Genomic DNA, 17,746 nt, shown 5'->3' with positions numbered 1-17,746 from the left:
CGTGGGGCTGTCTGTGGGTTGGGGCTGTCTCTTGGGGCTCTCTCTATGGGGCGGGGCTGTCTCTGTGGGGCAGGGCTGTCTCCGTGGGGCAGGGCTCTATGGGGCGGGGCTGTCTCCGTGGGGCAGAGCTCTCTCTATGGGGCGGGGCTGTCTCTGTGGGGCAGGGCTGTCTCTGTGGGGCGGAGCTCTCTCTGTGGGGCAGGGCTGTCTCCGTGGGGCGGGGCTGTCTCTATGGGGCAGAGCTCTCTCTATGGGGCAGGGCTCTCTCTATGGGGCGGGGCTGTCTCCGTGGGGCAGAGCTCTCTTATGGGGCGGGGCTGTCTCCGTGGGGCAGGGCTCTCTCTGTGGGGCGGGGCTGTCTCTGTGGGGCAGAGCTCTCTCTATGGGGCAGAGCTCTCTCTGTGGGGCAGAGCTCTCTTTGTGGGGCGGGGCTGTCTCCGTGGGGCAGAGCTCTCTCTGTGGGGCAGGGCTCTCTCTATGGGGCGGGGCTGTCTCCGTGGGGCAGAGCTCTCTCTGTGGGGCAGAGCTCTCTCTGTGGGGCGGAGCTGTCTCTGTGGGGCGGGGCTGTCTCCGTGGGGCAGGGCTCTCTCTGTGGGGCAGAGCTCTCTCTGTGGGGCGGAGCTGTCTCCGTGGGGCGGGGCTGTCTCCGTGGGGCAGGGCTCTCTCTGTGGGGCGGGGCTGTCTCCGTGGGGCAGAGCTCTCTCTATGGGGCGAGGCTGTCTCCGTGGGGCGGGGCTGTCTCCGTGGGGCAGGGCTGTCTCTGTGGGGCGGAGCTGTCTCCGTGGGGCAGAGCTCTCTCTGTGGGGCGGGGCTGTCTCCGTGGGGCAGAGCTCTCTCTGTGGGGCAGGGCTGTCTCTGTGGGGCGGGGCTGTCTCCGTGGGGCGGGGCTGTCTCCGTGGGGCGGGGCTGTCTCTATGGGGCAGGGCTCTCTCTATGGGGCGGGGCCGCTGCAGCCGCTCCCGGAGCGGACGTGACGCGGCGCCGCCCCGGGGCCGCCCCGCAGCGATGGAGGCGCGGGAGCCGCTGCGGGACGTGCGCGGGGCGCTGCGGGCGGTGCTGGCGCGGCTGCGAGGTGCGGGCCGGGGCCGGGGCCGGGGCCGGGGCCGGGGCCGGGGCCGGGGCCGGGGCCGGGGCCGGCGCCAGGCGGGGGTCGGGCCGAGCCGGGCCGGCTCCCCGCGGGCTGAGCTGTGTCTGTGCCGTTGCAGAGGGAGAGCCGGGCGAGGGCCAAGAGCCGTTCGAGCTGCCGCGCTTCTGGGACGCGCTAGGTACGGGCGGGGAGCGGCCGGGCCGGGCCGGGATTCGCCGGGGGCCGGGGCCGGGTAGCCGCGGGACCGGCCCGCGGCAGGGCTGCTGTCCCCGGCGGGTCTCCAGCTGTGGGGCGTGCCCTCCACTCACGGAGTCACGGAATGGGCAAGGCTGGAAGAGAGAGATCTTTGAGATTATCAAGTCCAGCCGTTAACCCAGCGCTCTGTAAACCCTAAACCACGTCAGTGCCAGATCCAGCCTCCTAAACATCCCCAGGGTTAGTGACTCCATCACCTCCGAGGCCAACCTATTCCAGTGCCTGACCACTCTAACTCTGGTCACCAAACACTCCAAGGTGTGGCAAAGCAAAGGCCGATATTGAACTGTTCATACAAGATTTATAAAGGTCTCTGTTAAAGCCTCCTGGCACATCCTGGTGAAGAGGTCATGAACCAGGATGCAGACTGGGCTTCTGGCTATCCCTACCAGCCAAGTGAGAAAAAGCAGACACAGGACACAAGCAACATGCATGGCACAAATGCACCAGGGAATTTTTCTTTGTGGTGGGGCTTGTTTATGTGTTCGTATGGCTTGGGTGTAATGGTAAGCAAGTAGTAGGATCAGAGATGCTGCTTATCAAGCTGCTCTGTTCTTTTATCTTTTACCTGAGTTACTTTCTCTTCTTTTGCTCCCATTGGATTTTTTTAGGTCAGACGTTCCTAGTAACATCACAAGAAGCTACAAAGCTGAGTCTGGCATTCTCAAGGCCTCCACTACCTTCTGCAGAGGTGAGAGAAAGCCTCGACAGACTATGAAATTGCAGTGTGTTTGCAAACTTCAGGTATTTCTTGATTCATTTGACTAAATAGGCTGTGTACTCTAGAGTGTATTGATAGAATCCAAGAACTGCCCAGAGAACAGATTTCTCTAAGGTGGGGAGATACACTAAATAAAAATGTTCTTATATTATTTCACAGCTACAGCTCGTTGCTGATAGAGACAGATGATTGGAGAATATATACATTAGGTTTAACAAAGAATATGCAATATTTTTGCTATCAGTTGAGAGAAGTTTATCATACAAGTGTTTGGAGGAGAGAGAAAAAAAAGACCTTCAGTTCAGAATAATGATCTAAGTTACTTTTTCTTCTCTGATGCCTGACCACCACACCAGGGGGTGTTTTGTTACTAAATCATGAGGCAGGTTGAGATGCATACAGCTTGCTTATGGTGCCTTCTTCTCGTGCTGTATTTGTTTCTCAAGCAGACTGGCCATTGCTGTTCTTCCCTTTTCACAGAGCAGTCTGAAAGCCAGTGATTGCTTGTGAGGATTTCTAAATGTGGTGCAGATATTGTTACTCATGGGTGATCCTTTCACCTCTCCATTTTCAGAATTGCCAGAAGCTGAGTGAGGATGTCCAAAATGCCATCCTTGCAGTTGCCACAGTGTATTACTGGCTACCCAAGGGCCAAGGTGAGATAATGACAGCAAGGCAGTCATTGCTGTATAGGGTGGTGGTTCTTTCACCACCACTGTATAGAAAAACTGAGTGTTTCAGAGCTAATGAATTCTGGAATCAGCAAGTTTTCATTAGCATGGCATCCCATTATCAGCTTTTCTGTAGACTTTGAACGTGTTTACGAGCGAGGTACTTGTCTGTCTGCTGCTGCAGTTTTCCATCTGTGGGAGAGTGATAATGTAGGAAGTTGTGTAGTTGATTGAGCATTGAAATTCATGAAGTGTTGAAATCCTTGTCCAGAGTTCTTTTGGAACTGGGAAGGATTTTCCTTTCTTCAAAATACTTGTGACTTCATTTCTGCAGTGTATCCACACAAACAGAGCAGTCTGTGTGTTCATCTTCAGCACTTGCTTTCTGTCAGTGCTGACTTTGTGCCAACTTTCTTGCTCTTTCTCTATCTCAACCAGGTACTACTCTTCGGAAGATGGTTCGAGATGCTACCACTGAAGTAGTGGAAGGGATGATCCAACTCACAGACACAATTCTCAATGCCCCAGTGGAGAGGTTGTAATTTTCAATTGCATGGTTCTGTGATTTTTTGGATCATTTTTGGGAAAAAAAAGGCAAGAAAGAGTTGCAAATATACTTGTTAGGAAGCAGCGAGGCCTTTACACAGACATGCCATACTAGTGACAAGCTGGTTGGTGACATCTTTGCAGCAGAACTTTTGCTGGTGTTTATCATCTTTGATGCAAAAAGTTTAACCACAGTCTAGCACAGTGCTGTTATTGATGCTAGCCTTGAGGGTTTTGTTTTGTTTCATTTCAGCTTGTCTCAGGAACAGCTAATATCAACTGGAGGTGTGTGGGATGCCTGTGAGCAAGTGTCTAACCTGCCACGAGGTGAGTGTTGTAAATGCAGAGCAACAGCACTAGGACGTATTGTCTTGGAGTATCAATAGCTTTTGCAAGGGCATTTCAGCTGGTGCAATGAAAGCCGAATGCAGAATAACTCAAAAACCTGACTGGTTTTGGAATGTATAAGCTTGGAAACAGGTCAGATTCTTTGCCTGACAACAGTGCAGCTCTGAGCTTTGCAAGAAGTTTGATCCTACAGCGATTGCAAGCCTAGATGGAGGTTGTTGCAAACTGATTGGAAACAGTGAGGTGCCACAGTTTTTGTCCTTTTGCTTTTGCAGATAACCAGGCAGCAGTTGTGTCGGCTCTGGCTGCATGTCTAGGTGTGGTCAAGGATGCTGTGGAGGAGATGGAACATGTAAGGAGGCCCCTAAGCCTTAGAGGAACCTGCAGTGGTGGATTCATAGATTCAGAATATTCTGAATTGGAAGGGATATACAAGGATCATCAAGTACAGCTCCTGGCCCTGCACAGGACAACCTAAACAATCCCACCATGTGCCTGAGAGTTGTCCAAATGCTTCTTGAACTCTGGCAGGTTTGAGGCTGTGACCACTTCTCTGGGGAGCCTGTTCCTGTGCCCAACCACCCTCTATGGTGGTTCAGTGATGGAACACAGGAATTACTTTACTTAAAGACTTTACTATAAATTTGTTCTGACTTGACATAGATTATTGTTTTATGTGTGGATTTTAATGCGTTTTTATTCTCAAGCCTGGTTTACTTTGTTTAAGATTTTTGTAAAATCATGTCCTGAACTGGGGATGGGGGAGGCAATTTAGGATCATGTAAGAATTCACGAGGTTCTTGCTGTTTGCACTGTTAGAGTGGTGGATTAGTTTTTCTTAATCCAGTCATTTTAGGATTAACCAACTGAGATTTCTACATTAATTATTTATGTGATGTCTAGATTATGCTTTCCCTTTCCTCCTGGGTATTGCTGGAATTGATGTTAGGCTCTGGGTTTTCAGTGCCTCTGTGTTCTCAGGCACTGGTGGAAGGGCAGGATCCCTATGGGGACATCGTGGAAGATGAAGAGCTGGGCTTTCGGGGCAACAGAGACACGTATTGGTCAGAGGCTGACCGGCAGCTGCTCAGCTCCTGCATGGGATTGATGAAGGCTTCTAAAGCTTGCCTGAAGAAGGTCTTGGCTGCAGTGAAGGCCCATGGCAAAGCTGATTCTCCAGAGCACATTGCACAGCTGGATGACCTGGCAGACATTGCTAATGAGATCAGCCCAAGGTAAGCAGGGTTCTCCCCATGCTGCTTTTCCCTCTGGAGCAGTCTTGATCTTTCTTTGAGGTCTTGAGTGAGGAGTAGGAAGAACCTCTGTGATACTGGAGCTGTGAGCAGGTGGTGGACACAGATGTGGTGGGAAGGCTGTTAAGCTGTTGAGGGTTGTGTAGGTCAGGAGAGAAGCATAGGGGATGGAGCTGTGACCACATCTCACTCCATGGTGAGGGGGACACACAGGTGACAGAGAAGGCAGTGGGAAGCATCCCGTAGGTACAACTGACATCTCACTGTTTTTCCCGACTTGCATTCAGGATGGATGCAGGCTTTGACTAGGATCTGTGAGTTGTGCTGTCAGAACATTCCTTCCTTGCTCCCCTCTTTTCTGTTGTAGTGTTGATGAGCTGGCACTGAGCATGTACCCACCTGTGAACCCGTTGGCTGTGCGACTTAACGTGAGTATCTGCAGTACTGATACCTCAGTATCTGCCCGTGGGACAGTGGCCTGGCTGCGGGGAATGGGAAGAAATCAGATTGGAGGGGTTATGTGACTTCAGGGAGAGATGGGGGCTAGTAACTGCCTCAGTAATAATTTCTTAGGGATGAAGAGTGCCCTTTGTTCTTGTACACTTAACTTCCTTCAGGTGGAAACACATTCTTCATCTGTACCTCTTCAGGGAAGAGCATGGCCACTTAAAACTTCAGCTCTGAACTATAATCCATAGAGTTTTCTAGTGATAGAACTTCAGGAAAGTGAGTCTAAGGCTGCCTAGGTACTGCAGATGTACTTCTTTCCTTGGGTAGTGCAGTCTTGCTCAAATGAAGTTATCTATGAAATGAAAAACTCTTACAGTGAGTGTATTTAAGCACTGAAACAAGCTCCTTGGAGAAGCAGTGGAGTCTACATCTTTGGCAACACTCAAAACTTGACTGGGCAATGCTCTGGCAACCTGACTGAACTTTGAAACTTCCCTTGCATCAAAAATCAAGTACAAATCTCCTCATATCTGGGATTTCTTTTATTCTTAATCCTACTTTCATGCCTTTGGCCAGTGGCTTGATTTTTTTGGAATAAAAAAATGTACTTAATATCAAATTGCATTAAAATCAATCACTTGTAACTTAGTACTTTAATATCAATTACTAATTTCTAATAGGCTTATCTTTTTTTAAAAAAAAAGCATTTAATGTATGCTTTAAAAAACAGCCAGGTTTTTTTTACCTGTCACAGACAGGAGTAGGTTGGGAGACACTTCCAGCATGGCAGTGATGGATAACTTCATTCTGCATCCGGATCCATGGCAGTTTTATTCATTCTTGGCTTTTGTGCGTCCCTATAGTCCTCTTTATTTTCCAGTACGGCTCAGACCCTCCTTTTCCTCACATTTGGCTCACCTTATTTCCTTTTTGTTTCTTTCTAGGCTGCTAAGTTGGCCTCAGTATTAAAGAAAGTCTTAGAGATTGCAAAGTGAGTATGAGCTAGTTTTGTAAGTGTGTGTTTCCTGCTATGAAGGTTGATACCTTTCTGCCTTTTGTCAAAGATGACTCATTTCTAGACAGTAGATGCTGGCATTTTGGAACAATGATGATGTTATCTAATCACAAAGGGATGGGAGTAAGAAAAAGATGCTAGGTTCCCTTGTTTTGGGTTTGGGACTGCAGACATGAGTGTGGGTTCTTCCTTGCTCCAAGCTCTCTGGGGCTAGAGCAGCCCTTTTTACTGCTGTGGTTATTCAGAGCTTCACAATACCCCTGTGTTGCTTGGATGCATAACACACCAGGAGGCTTCCCTAATGAATTCCCTCCACTTTTGCAGGACAAGCCATGTATGTCCACCATCAGAGGAAGGCTGGGTGCAGTTTCTAACTGGTGCAGTGGATCATAACATGAACAAAGTCAAGAACTTCACACAGGGTCAACTTTAACTCTTCTGTACCTACGAGTGTTGCTGCCACTGGGTCTGGCATCTGCATTTCCAGTGAACTTTGCTGTTCTTCAGCTGTTTGGAAAATGATGAGAACAATGTAGGAGAGAACTTCACTGCTACTTGGAAGAGCTTCTTCAGGAAGTTGCCCTTTGCCATGGCAGAAGGTGTCATTTTGTCTTGGATTCTTGGGGTGATGCAGTGCTGCTTCTTAACATGCCCCATTCTTCAGACATTACAACTACTGTGGGGCTCAGAGAAAAATAAAATATTGCTAGATTTACATTAGTTGCTTTTATCTGTCTTCAGAGGGCAAAGGGTATATACAGAATGAAAGGGTCTTGCTTATTTTGCAAGCAGCCGTGTGAATAATTATAAAATGTGCTGCACTGCTGTTATTTCCTGTCTAACCTTAGAGAGCAGTGAGCGAGCTTTCTCTTTTTTATTTTCTCAGAAAGCAGCAGAAAACATTGTTTACTACCTTATCAAAGTCAAGGATCTACAGGGGGAGATATCCCCCTATATATATCCCTAGAGACATGCTACATCTATCATCACTTTAAGGTTCCAGGATATCTTTTACTCTATCACAGGTAGGGCTAAAGACATAAGCACTGCTGGGCTCAGCACAAGGTGTGGTGAGAACTGCAATCTGCTTCAGCATTCAGCCCATCTTTGTCACATTGAGGTTCAGCTTCTAAAACTGGAGAGTGGACGTGCTGGCAGATGGGAGAGAGTTGAGTTTGTGCAAATAATCAAAATCGGACATGGTTTTAAATATGAATTTTATTAAACTGTTAACATCTGTGCTTGCCTATGGTCAGGGCACAGATCATGGCCACTCTTTTGTAAGGACGCGTTCTGAGTTGGGCCTCAGGCAGCTGCAATGTTGGTAGTTCTGTAGCTCTTCAGGTTCTGGAGCTGGAGGCAGGTAAGACGTGCAGTGAGTCTTCTGGGCCCTGCTCGAGTGGGGGTGAATGGGATTTGCAGCTCTTGAGTGCTTTTAGCTTGCACAGAGCCCAGCCTGAAAGGAGAGAAGGGATTATACAGGAATCACCCGTCTGTGTTTTTAGTTTCCTGTGTCTGGGATATGCATTAGCTAGACAGGAATGAGGTGCCAAAAAGGAAAGGAAAAAAAGATAGAAGAAAGCTGGCAGTTACTTGGACTACCACAGTGAAATTGTCATCTAACAGTAGAGTTGAAAGTCTCCATGGAGACATCTAAGGGGACTTTGTCCTACTGCAGCTTCTTGAGACAAATGTGGGCTGTTTGTCATGTGAGGGGGAGCATGCCCCTTTGGTGGCTCTTGGCTAAGTCACATTTGCCTGGTTCTTCAGTAGAGAAGGGGAAGACACCACTGTCTCTATTGTTTACAGTGAGTAATGGATGGAAAGATGTCATAAACAGTACAGTTTTATTCCACCTAAGGATGTTCAAGTTGCTCACTAGAAAGTAATTGATCTCCCAAGAGCAAATAATTTCTAAATTTCATAGCTCATTTCAGTGACTTCTAACTTAGTCTTATTTTACGTGTGTTTCTGACTTAAGTGTTGGGGCATTTCTCTGGTTATCCTTTTGTTGGCAGGAGGTTTTCATTTTACTGTCTATGCCTTTGATGTTGAAGCTTTCATAGATGCCTTATTGGCTTCAACTTAGGTATTACACATCTGTTTAAAGTTCTCTTAGCTGGCTTTTCTCCTTTTCAGTGTGAAAATCATCTGTATTTTCTGTAAATAAAGGATGGGATACTTGGAACTTTTATGCCATAGTGATATCTTCCTGCCATGTTCTTGCCTGGTTATTTTTGCGACAACCTTTCCTGTGCAAGGGTTTCTCTTGCTTGTGTTGTGTCTCTTTTTCCATTTGCTGCTCTTGGATCAGTCAGTTTGCACTTACCTGTAATTCCTTTGTCTGTAAATGAGCCCTCGCCCTGTGACTGCTATCACACACTGCTCCAGGGGTTCTGTGAGGGGGTTCTGGAGGCTGATCTTTGCTGTGCTTGGCTCATACTGGACCATTTTTTCTGGGAACTGTTGAAAGAAGCAAATGAGCTGAAACTGAGAGAAGATGTATTCTTCTATGATTAAAAGGAGATGTGTGATTTTTTTTTTTTTTTTTTTGGTGCCTGAGCTGCTATTTGCTAGAAGAAGCAAAGTCCAGCTTAATTTCTTTTGCTCTGGTTTCTCAGAAAGCCCCTGAACCCAGCAGAATTGTTTTGCTGCTTATGACTATGAAAGCTGTTTTCTCCCTACTGCAGTGGCATAATGACAGTCCAATCTTACCTCAATGGTGAGAGGGGAATCACAAAGGCTGATTTCTTCCTGTGCCAGGTACATGTAGGAGGAGTCCTCATCTCTCAGCACAGCAGTCAGCCTGAGCAGGTGGTTCTCTCCCAGCTCTTTTCCAAACCATGTGTAAGGCACAGAGACCTGCAGGTTATTGACTGGAACAGAGTGGTGAAATAACAGGTGATGAGTGCAGTCTGGTCTTTTCCTGCATGACACCTAGGAGTGTTAGTGCCCAACATTGTACTAAAAACTGCAGCATTTAAATGCTTAAGTGACCCCAAGTGGATTTGCAGATTGAAAATCTCTAAGGGGATGTTGCCAAAGTGTTTTATTGCACAGAATGGGTGACGTTGGAATGGACAATAGTGGATCATCTGGTCCAACCTCCCTGCCCAAGCAGGGTCATCCTAGGGCACATGGCATAGGATTGTGTCCACTTGATTCTGGAATATCTTCCATTAGAAAGATTCCACAATCTCTCTGGGAAATCACCTAGAATCAACTATTCAGCCAACCTTTTGTAAACCTAGGGCTAGGAGAATTTTTTCTGAAATGAGCACTAGAGGACTTTTCTAGCCATGCACCCAGGAGAGTCCTTACCTGAGTTGCTGTGGAGGTTAAAATGAAACTCTTCCTTCCAAAGTTGGGCAATGGGCACACCATTATAATGCAGAGCCTGGATCCCAGCTACCAAATGAGTAGCCTTTTCTCCATCACAGTTGTTAAATACTTCAATGGAAAATGTAATATCTTGTCCCAGTTGCAAAGAACTACTTGACTGGAAGTGGATGAAAAGGTTGACTGGCTCTTCCAGAGCAGTAGGAAGGAAGATAAACTGTGTGCTGCTGCTGGTTGTCTCAAGTTCCTTCATATTTCTGTAGGCTTTGTCAAGTACTTTTTTTTCCTGGAGAGAACCTGTCACAAAAAAAAAGGAAGCACATATTTTGGTACTTTTTCCTGTTTACTAGTGAGAAGCAGCAGGAGAATGGCATTGATTTCTCCTAGTAGTTCTGTAGATAACTGTTTCTAAGAGCATAGAGAGATATCCTTTTTGCTTCTAGTTGGATCAGTTAGACAGCTTCAGCTGTCAGGATATTCACTGGATGTGCCTGACAGATTCTACTTGGGAATAGTTGTCATAGTATTTAAAACACCTTGGTGCTAGCATCTCTCAGAGTAGAGGAGGCAGCTGCTTTTTTGTTGCTATAGCTAAGGCACAGTTCCATGTTCTCATGTGTAGAAAAGTTGCAGTTGTCTCCTGCAGCCATGGAGACAACAAGCCACAGGTTAAGATGGGGTGGTATGGTTGAGCCAGGGAAACAGCACTCAGATTCTGAAGGGGAGCTACTTGTTGAGGGAGAGATTTAGGCAGTATCTGAGAGCACAACAATCCTTTTCAGAAAGCTGGAGTCTGAAATATATCTATTCATATTTATATTACAGAGGTAATGGGAGGTGGATGTACAGAGTGTAGAGATAACAGAAATCAGAAAAGGTATTCCAGACATGAAAGTGCTTGGTGAACAAACACCTGGTCTTCCAGACACCTTAATGCCATTAAGCAGGGTGAAGTTTGGGTGATGGCCTCTGCTTTGGGTCTGTAGACACAGAGAACCAGGTGTTCTAGTGCCACTGAAGAAGGGGGAGTAGTGAGAAGTGGATGAGCCAGGTGCTCTGGTTTGGCTCTGCTCTAGTCTTTTACTCCTGACTTGCAGTAGTAACAAGGAATGTGCTCAGCCCCGTGCCTGCCCCATACCTTCAGGGTACTTGTAGTTTTGTGTGATGTCCTCACAGCGCTCACTGCCAACACTCTTGGTGCTGATGTTGTTACCGGTGTATTTTGTGCCACCAAAAGCTGGCTTGAGGGTGTCATCTGCTTTGTGTATCCAGACATGACACTTGGCATTGATGGCAGCAAAGAAGTAGCAGACATCATAATCAACTTGTGTGTCGCCTTCCTTGATGGCATGAACAGGGGCTGGCCCACAGAAGGACAGACCTGAAGAGAAAATGTGGTCCAGCTAAGAATCAGATGCTTTCCCAACTAAACCCATCCCTAGTTTAGACCTATACTGGTGAAGTATCTAGTTTAGGAGGCCATTAGGAAGCAGTGATAGAGCTACATGAGCTGCACAAACCAAACAGATAAATGAAAGTTTTGTGCCTAAAGTCAACAGGGTGAGTGAATGCCTGTCCTTCTGCATCCTTCCACTGGAAAATGGGAAAGGAGGAATACTGAACAGCTTTATTTGCCCTGCTTCACTTCCCTCCTGCTCTTGCTCAAGCCCATCTCTGGTATCTTACCTTTGCTTTTTTCCTGGCAGGTGGCATCCAGTGCCTGCCACCCACTGTACTCTGGTAGCAAGTCTGTCCGAGCCATCCAGCATTCATTCCAAACATGGAAGGTCCTGCAAGAGGCAACAGCATGAGCTTATATCAAGGGACTGAGCCCTGAGGTACAGTAAAGCTTTTCCCAGACCACAGCTGGTTAATGCTCCCTTGAAAGAGTTCAGTTCATATTGAGAAGAGCAGAGTTGTGTATGGAGAAACAAGTGGAGTTTCTCCAGCTGGACTGGGCTGTCATTCTTCCTTTGTGGGCTCTGGAAATAGGGCACTCTTGAGTTTGGGTTGCAGCAGTTTATCAAGAACAGGTCTTGGAGACAGGATCTCAGCTGAGCTGTCTCCTGTCACCTCCTTGCAGCTGTTTTACCTCTTTCCCCCGTGTTTCATTTCCCACATCCAAGTATTGTCTCAAATTCTTGCTTGGGCCCTGCCATGTGTTCTTACCAGACACGAGCACTCTTGTCCTGTGTGAGCAGTGTCCCATCTTCATCATAGTACTCATCCACACTCAGGCTGCTCTTGGTGTTGTGAGCCCATGTAAAGCCAGTGACCACCCTGGTAGGAATTCCCAGGCACCTCAGAACTGTGCAGAAGAGAGAGCTGTGAATCAGTTGTGCACCCTGCCCTAAGGGTGCCTCTGCTGATAGATGTAGAGCCTCTTCTGGTGCTAGGCCTGTCGGCAATGGCACCAGGTCTGCTGTTTGGACTTTGCAAGAGGCATTCCTCCCTCAGGTTGACATGTGCATTCATGTGAAAGGATGTACTGATACTCTTATCTCGAAGGCAGTGATGCTGAGTGTTGATGAAACTAAAGATCTGCCTCTCACCTGAAGATTAAAGGTTATAGAAGCACTGTACCTGAACAGAGGACTGCAGCAAACACCCAGCACCTCCCGTAGCAGACGGGCTGGAATTTTGATGCAATCCACTGCTGGAGGATGGGACTGCTTCCCAGCCACTTGGAAGGGGGTGTCCCATTATCGTGTTGCCCAGGCTCATATTCTGTCAGGCTTCTAAACTCATTGCAGTTCACCTGCAGAAAAGGAGGAGAGAAAGATGTATTGAGGAATTGCCTCTCTTTGGTAGGTCCACCTGACCCTGTTTGTGGAAGCTACTCCCAGAAAAGATGAAACCAAGAGGTCTTTTTTTGTGCAAAGCATGAAGGTCATGGCTGAGCAGAACAGGGGCAGCAGTCTCCTCTGAGATTTATCCAGTAAGTGCACTTTCACTGCTAAGAACCTCCTGCAGCCCTTCTTGTCTGCTGAGGGAGTATCAGGACAGGCTGGAGATGGGCAGGGGGTGTTTGGAACAGGCTTCCTCTTTGGTCAGTGGTTTGGCCTGGCCTGGGGTTGAGAAGGTGCCCCCTGCTCAGGTCAGGGCTGCTCTCTGCCCTCCTTACCATGGCAGCAACTGCTCGGCAGACATGGACTGGGTTTTTGCGTTGGGCAGGATCCTTTTCTCTTTGGAAGTGCTCCCCTAGAGCCAGCAGTATGAAGCAGATGTCAACCATATCCTCCTCAAACTGAAACAAGAAGACATCACTTCAGGAAATTCTCCATGGACTTTTGTTCTCTTGAGTCCCTACAAGGGTTTGTGACTGTGCAGATTGTTTCTCCCTTTCTGCTGGTAGCTTTAGGTAAATGGGCTGTGAAGGAGGGCTCCAGGCAGAGATTTGCAGGGGGAGCTGAGGGCAGACCTCCAACTTTATTGAAGGTGGGAAATGTATCAGCATGATACTGTGTCCCCTGATTGAGGGAAGTTGGTGCTTTTCTGGAGCACTCTCTAGGTTGGCACAGAGATACTTTTATGATCTGCTGGCATGAAAGTGAAATAATCACTGGCTATGTCAGATGACCTTAGACAGCCAGAAATATCTTCTTGTCCTCACTTTACCTGTTCTATAGAGACAGTATTATTGAGCTCTGTTAAATGCTTTTATATCTGTTGATGAAAGGAAGGCACATAAAGCTCAGATACAGATCAATGCATTCCTTTATAGAGGACAGTCTGAGAAGGAAGCTACAATTACATGTGCTGGGTTATAGAACTTCATACACAGGTCCCTGTTCTGCACAGGAGGTAGTGGGTGCAGAGAGCATGGAGATGAATAGAACTCTTTCATCGGAGCATCCTGTACACACCAGATATATGCACCTTTCCTCTGCTGGTGGCTGGAAGAGAGCACAGACATATTGGACCTCTTGCTTACCTGACTGAAGTCCCAGGGTTGGGCTAGGATTGAATTTTCAGTCCCCTGGTAGATGATGCCCTCTTGGTTTAAAATGTACTCCTGTCGCTGTGCCTCATTAGCCAAGAACACCTCATCGTCTAGATTAGAGAAAAAAGCATCAGGAAGAAAGTATTGCTGGTGTCAGATGCACTTGCATCTCTCATGCATCAGCAGATTCCACTGCGCTTTGGCAGTCCCTGGCATTCTGCCCTGAAAAATACCACAGGTTGTGAATCAGACAGGAAAGAAGAATTTCATTGTCATCTCTGTTTCCTTGTCTGAAAAGTTCCTCTGGACCCAGGCTGTTGCACCTACTGGCTCTTCTACTCTCCTGGCTGGTAAGTTCTAATACTAAGGAAGACACAGTGGCCTTTACCATACCAATTGCAATCTTGACTCATCCTAAAATCTCTGTTATAGGAAACACTTAAACATTTTTCCCTTAGCAGAAGGATAGGGCTCTTGCAGTGGAGTACTCCAGGGAAGAGACAGAAGTGCTGAGGCAGGAAACTTTGGGCTTCATAAGCCCCTACCTCTCTCCTGAGGTACTGTGAGGAGCAGAGTGGAAGGACCACCGGGTGAGTCAGCCCCAGCCTCCCTCCATGGAGGCAGTGCCACAGCTCCAAAGTTGTTTTTGTGAAATGACTGATCCCAGCCTGCCTTTCTGTTTCTGACCACCTACCTTGGCACCAGGGATTAAAGAGGAGGGTGAAGCTGCCCAGGAGCTGAGGGGATTTGGAGGCATGTAAAAGCAGAGTGTACTGGCCGATGGGGGCATTGGCAGGTGTGTTCACACAGAGGGTCCAGAAGTTTGGGTCCTGTTCCTCCACTGCTGCACTCCACTGCTTCTGGTCTCCCAGGCTGGAGATGGGAAATTCAGCCTGGATTTCATCTGCTTTGGAAGAATGTGGTCCTGCAGACAAAGAAATCTGGTTGTGTTTATTCCACACCTGCGCAGACTGCAGGGACCTTGTCTATCTCTGGAGCCATAGCTCTCCTTGTGAGAGGGTCATGACCCTTCAGCAGCTTAATGCCCACTGAACATTGCTGAGGTCAGTAATGCACTCGGGTCTCCATGCTTGAAAGTGAGATGTGCTTTCCATAGATTTGTAGAAACCAGGAATGGCCAGAATGGTGCAGCCCTGCTGTTCCCGTGGAATTTAGTGACTTGTAACAAAAGTCACAGCCCAGTGCTCACAATATGGTAAAACAAGCTGGGGCTGAAAGCTGCTGCCTTTCTCAGGGGTCTCACTAGAAAACACTCTAACAGAAAAACCTGTGACAGGCCAGCCAGGTTTGGACATTCCTGACCCCAAAAGCCAGAAGAGATCCCATGAGTATTTTGCAATCATGGAACAGTGAAGCTGTATGGTTATTTTGTGCAGTGTCTCTTCTAGAAGGGATCTGGTTGTGACCCTGCAGCAGCTGGAGACTCTACTTGGCCTTACATAAACAGTCCACTGGCCTCACATCTAAATTTGGCACCCCTGCCCAGCTCTGGAGATGGCTTTTGCCCCCAGCTCTGTTCTTCAGGTGGGTGGAGGAGCAGAGCTCTGCTAGGTTTGTAATGGCATTACCTGTCTGTACAATGAGGAAGGTCCTCTTCATCTGCTTCAGGTAGTTGTGTACTGGAGCTGAGAAGCTCACAGTGATGGTGAATGGCTGTCCCCGCCTCACTATGAGCCTTTTAGTGCTGATTTCTTCTGTGTGATGGCTTTTGTTATTCTCTGGGATCATGAAATCACATTTTTGGATGCTCAGACCTGTAGTGTGAGAAGATAGAGAATGAGTTTGGGGCTGTGAGCTGCCTGCAGTCAAGCCCTGAGCCACATTCTGGGACACACAAACAGCTGATTAGGTGTTTCTCCACTCAGATATTGTCGCCCTGCCTTTGAGACTTTCTGTCCAGTAATGGTAGGGACCTTCACTCTGAGCTTGGTTGTTCTGGTGTTGAGTGACTGTTGAGCTGCCTTTGCTTATACCTGACATCATTAATAGCACTGGTGCAAACTTTGCTGCTGGTTCAAATGCACAGCTGTGCCAAACACCAGTTTTCCTACTTTGTACCACATCAGTTGACAGTGCCATGCAGGACACAGGAAAGATCCTCCTCCTGTCTCCTACACAGGCTTTATACGCATCATATGTGCTTCTGTCCAGCATCAGAAGACAGAAAAAATGGTCACAATTTCAAGCACCCAGTTACTCCCTGTTTTATCTCAGCCTTAGGATCATCCTGACCTTATTTACCTCATTGGCTTGTAGCTCATCACTAAGATCCTTGCCCCTGTGGGTTCTAACTGTTTCCCCTTATGTGACACATGCTGTCACCTACCTCCCCTTGCTGACCCGTGCTCCTCTCTCTGTTGCACCTAAAAAAATTTAAATCCATGGAGTATTTCTCTGCTATCTGAATTGACTGCTCCTATGCTAAAGCCATAACTGCTCTTTGCAGATTTCATTGCTCTGCTCTCTCCTGATGTCTTGTCCTGTCTTGTCCTCTGCACTGATACCTTCTTCCATTGTGGTTGTCCCTTCTATGTTTGTTGGGAACTCTTACTGGATTGTGTGCTTTGTTTCTCTTTTCCCCATATAATTTTTTTCCATGTGATGTTTTTAGTGAAAGATTCTGGTCCACCTTTCAAATCCCATCATGGCTGTCCCAGTTCAAAGCCCTGCACCAGTTCTGGCCTTATGGAGCCAGCTCTGACCTCATCTGTTTTCTTCTCTGTGATGATGTCTGCTCTGTCTGTCTTGTAGAACAGTGAGTGATGTGGAGTGTGGCTCTCTCTCCATCATATGACTTTTCATGGATCTTACTGTCACTTTCTTCAAGGTTGCCTGGAACCTGGACTGTTTCCCTGCTCCAGGGGCTCAAACACTTTCATCTCTGTTTCAGTTGTGTAGTCTCCTTAATTCCTCCCACCCCCTCATTCCCTTTGCTGAGGATTCACTTACCTTTGCTTCCAAACCCTCACCTGTCTGCCTTAGCTTCTTCTTGCTGCTTCTCAGACTCCTCTCAGGCGTCAATACCAGCTTTTGATTGCTGTGCCTTTTTGTGCAGTCTGCCATGCAAACTGAGCTCCCTAAGCCTTTAGAGCACTTGGCTCCTGCCCTGCAAGCTCAGCTCTTCCGCAAGCCTCATGAACACTGTCTTGGAGCAAGACCAGTTGTCTCTTCCTGACACACAGCTGGCAAATGCTTGGAACTAACAAAAGTGATTTTTGCTTACCTTGGCCCATGGCTGGTTCTGGGTACCATGAAAATATTCAGCTTCTGCTTGCTCTGGTGGGCAGTGGCTCCTTCTTCCAGCTGTCTTAAAAACTGTCCTCTTGCAAAGTTGTTTGCTTGATTTCTTTGTACAGGGTGGGACGTGGTGTTGCCACCTTTCCAGCTTATCTGGTGTGCAGATGTTGAGGACTCTTTTATCTCTCAGACCACACTGAAGACAGGCTACAGATAAAGTTCCACAGCGGGATGTGAAGCATTTAGCGACAGCCAGTGACAATTCCTTCAGGGAGCTGTGCACTGAGGACCCCAGAGTAAGAAAAGCAAATTTAATATGGCTCTAAGCAATGCACAGAGTGCACTTCCAATGTAAGTGTTGGAGAGCTGCTCTCCAACATTGACCCCAAGCTGCTTAGATCCTAAACCCTTCAAGGAGTTAAAAAATATAGTCAGTACATCTGTTGCTCTTGTGCCTAATTCAGAAAAGTGAAAACACTTAAAAATGAGAAAATGTGTTAAAAGGAACAACTAAATTTACGTAGCTTAATGCAGATTATTTAAAAATATTGTGCTGGAGACTTGGGCTAAATACATTCCTAAAGTTGCTGTAATTTAAAAGGAACATCTCTGGATTGATAATAATTGGTCAAAAAGCAAGAAATAAGATATCAGAAATTAACAACTTTCACTCTGGAGTGAGTCATCAATAGTTTTGCAGAAACCTATGATCTCCAACAAGCTCAAAAATAATTTGAGAAGTTGATTACATAATACAGTCCAGTGAGTTTGGTGGTTTTCTTAGTATTTCTATATTAAACTTTACAATTGTTTGCTTATATGCATCATTTAAGCTAGAAACTAACTCTCTTGAGTTTTAG

The 17,746-nt window shown here is 47.2% G+C and overlaps 2 protein-coding genes across 2 annotated transcripts; one reads left to right on the top strand and one right to left on the bottom strand.

Annotated features, from left to right (window-relative positions):
• The first annotated feature begins 945 nt into the window (after window positions 1-945).
• On the top strand, window positions 946-8,553 carry CCNDBP1 (cyclin D1 binding protein 1). The gene is made up of 11 exons (XM_068207624.1): window positions 946-1,072; window positions 1,206-1,265; window positions 1,954-2,033; window positions 2,638-2,719; window positions 3,173-3,269; window positions 3,534-3,607; window positions 3,904-3,980; window positions 4,610-4,863; window positions 5,249-5,309; window positions 6,276-6,322; window positions 6,671-8,553. The coding sequence occupies exons 1-11, from the start codon at window positions 1,006-1,008 to the stop codon at window positions 6,777-6,779; spliced, it is 1,008 nt and encodes a 335-aa protein (XP_068063725.1). The 5' UTR covers window positions 946-1,005; the 3' UTR covers window positions 6,780-8,553.
• EPB42 (erythrocyte membrane protein band 4.2) lies at window positions 7,547-17,096 on the bottom strand. The gene is made up of 13 exons (XM_068207623.1): window positions 16,873-17,096; window positions 15,218-15,403; window positions 14,323-14,553; window positions 13,620-13,738; window positions 12,810-12,932; window positions 12,269-12,443; window positions 11,855-11,993; window positions 11,372-11,475; window positions 10,824-11,066; window positions 9,668-9,982; window positions 9,062-9,222; window positions 8,676-8,809; window positions 7,547-7,802 (listed from the first exon to the last, which is right to left on the bottom strand). The coding sequence occupies exons 1-13, from the start codon at window positions 16,880-16,882 to the stop codon at window positions 7,652-7,654; spliced, it is 2,091 nt and encodes a 696-aa protein (XP_068063724.1). The 5' UTR covers window positions 16,883-17,096; the 3' UTR covers window positions 7,547-7,651.
• Window positions 17,097-17,746: the final 650 nt, after the last annotated feature.

Source organism: Anomalospiza imberbis, chromosome 17 (assembly GCF_031753505.1).
Source record: "Anomalospiza imberbis isolate Cuckoo-Finch-1a 21T00152 chromosome 17, ASM3175350v1, whole genome shotgun sequence".
NCBI classification, from domain to species: domain Eukaryota; kingdom Metazoa; phylum Chordata; class Aves; order Passeriformes; family Viduidae; genus Anomalospiza; species Anomalospiza imberbis.
Note: the sequence above shows the minus strand (reverse complement) of the source record. Positions and strands in the feature narration are given on the sequence as shown.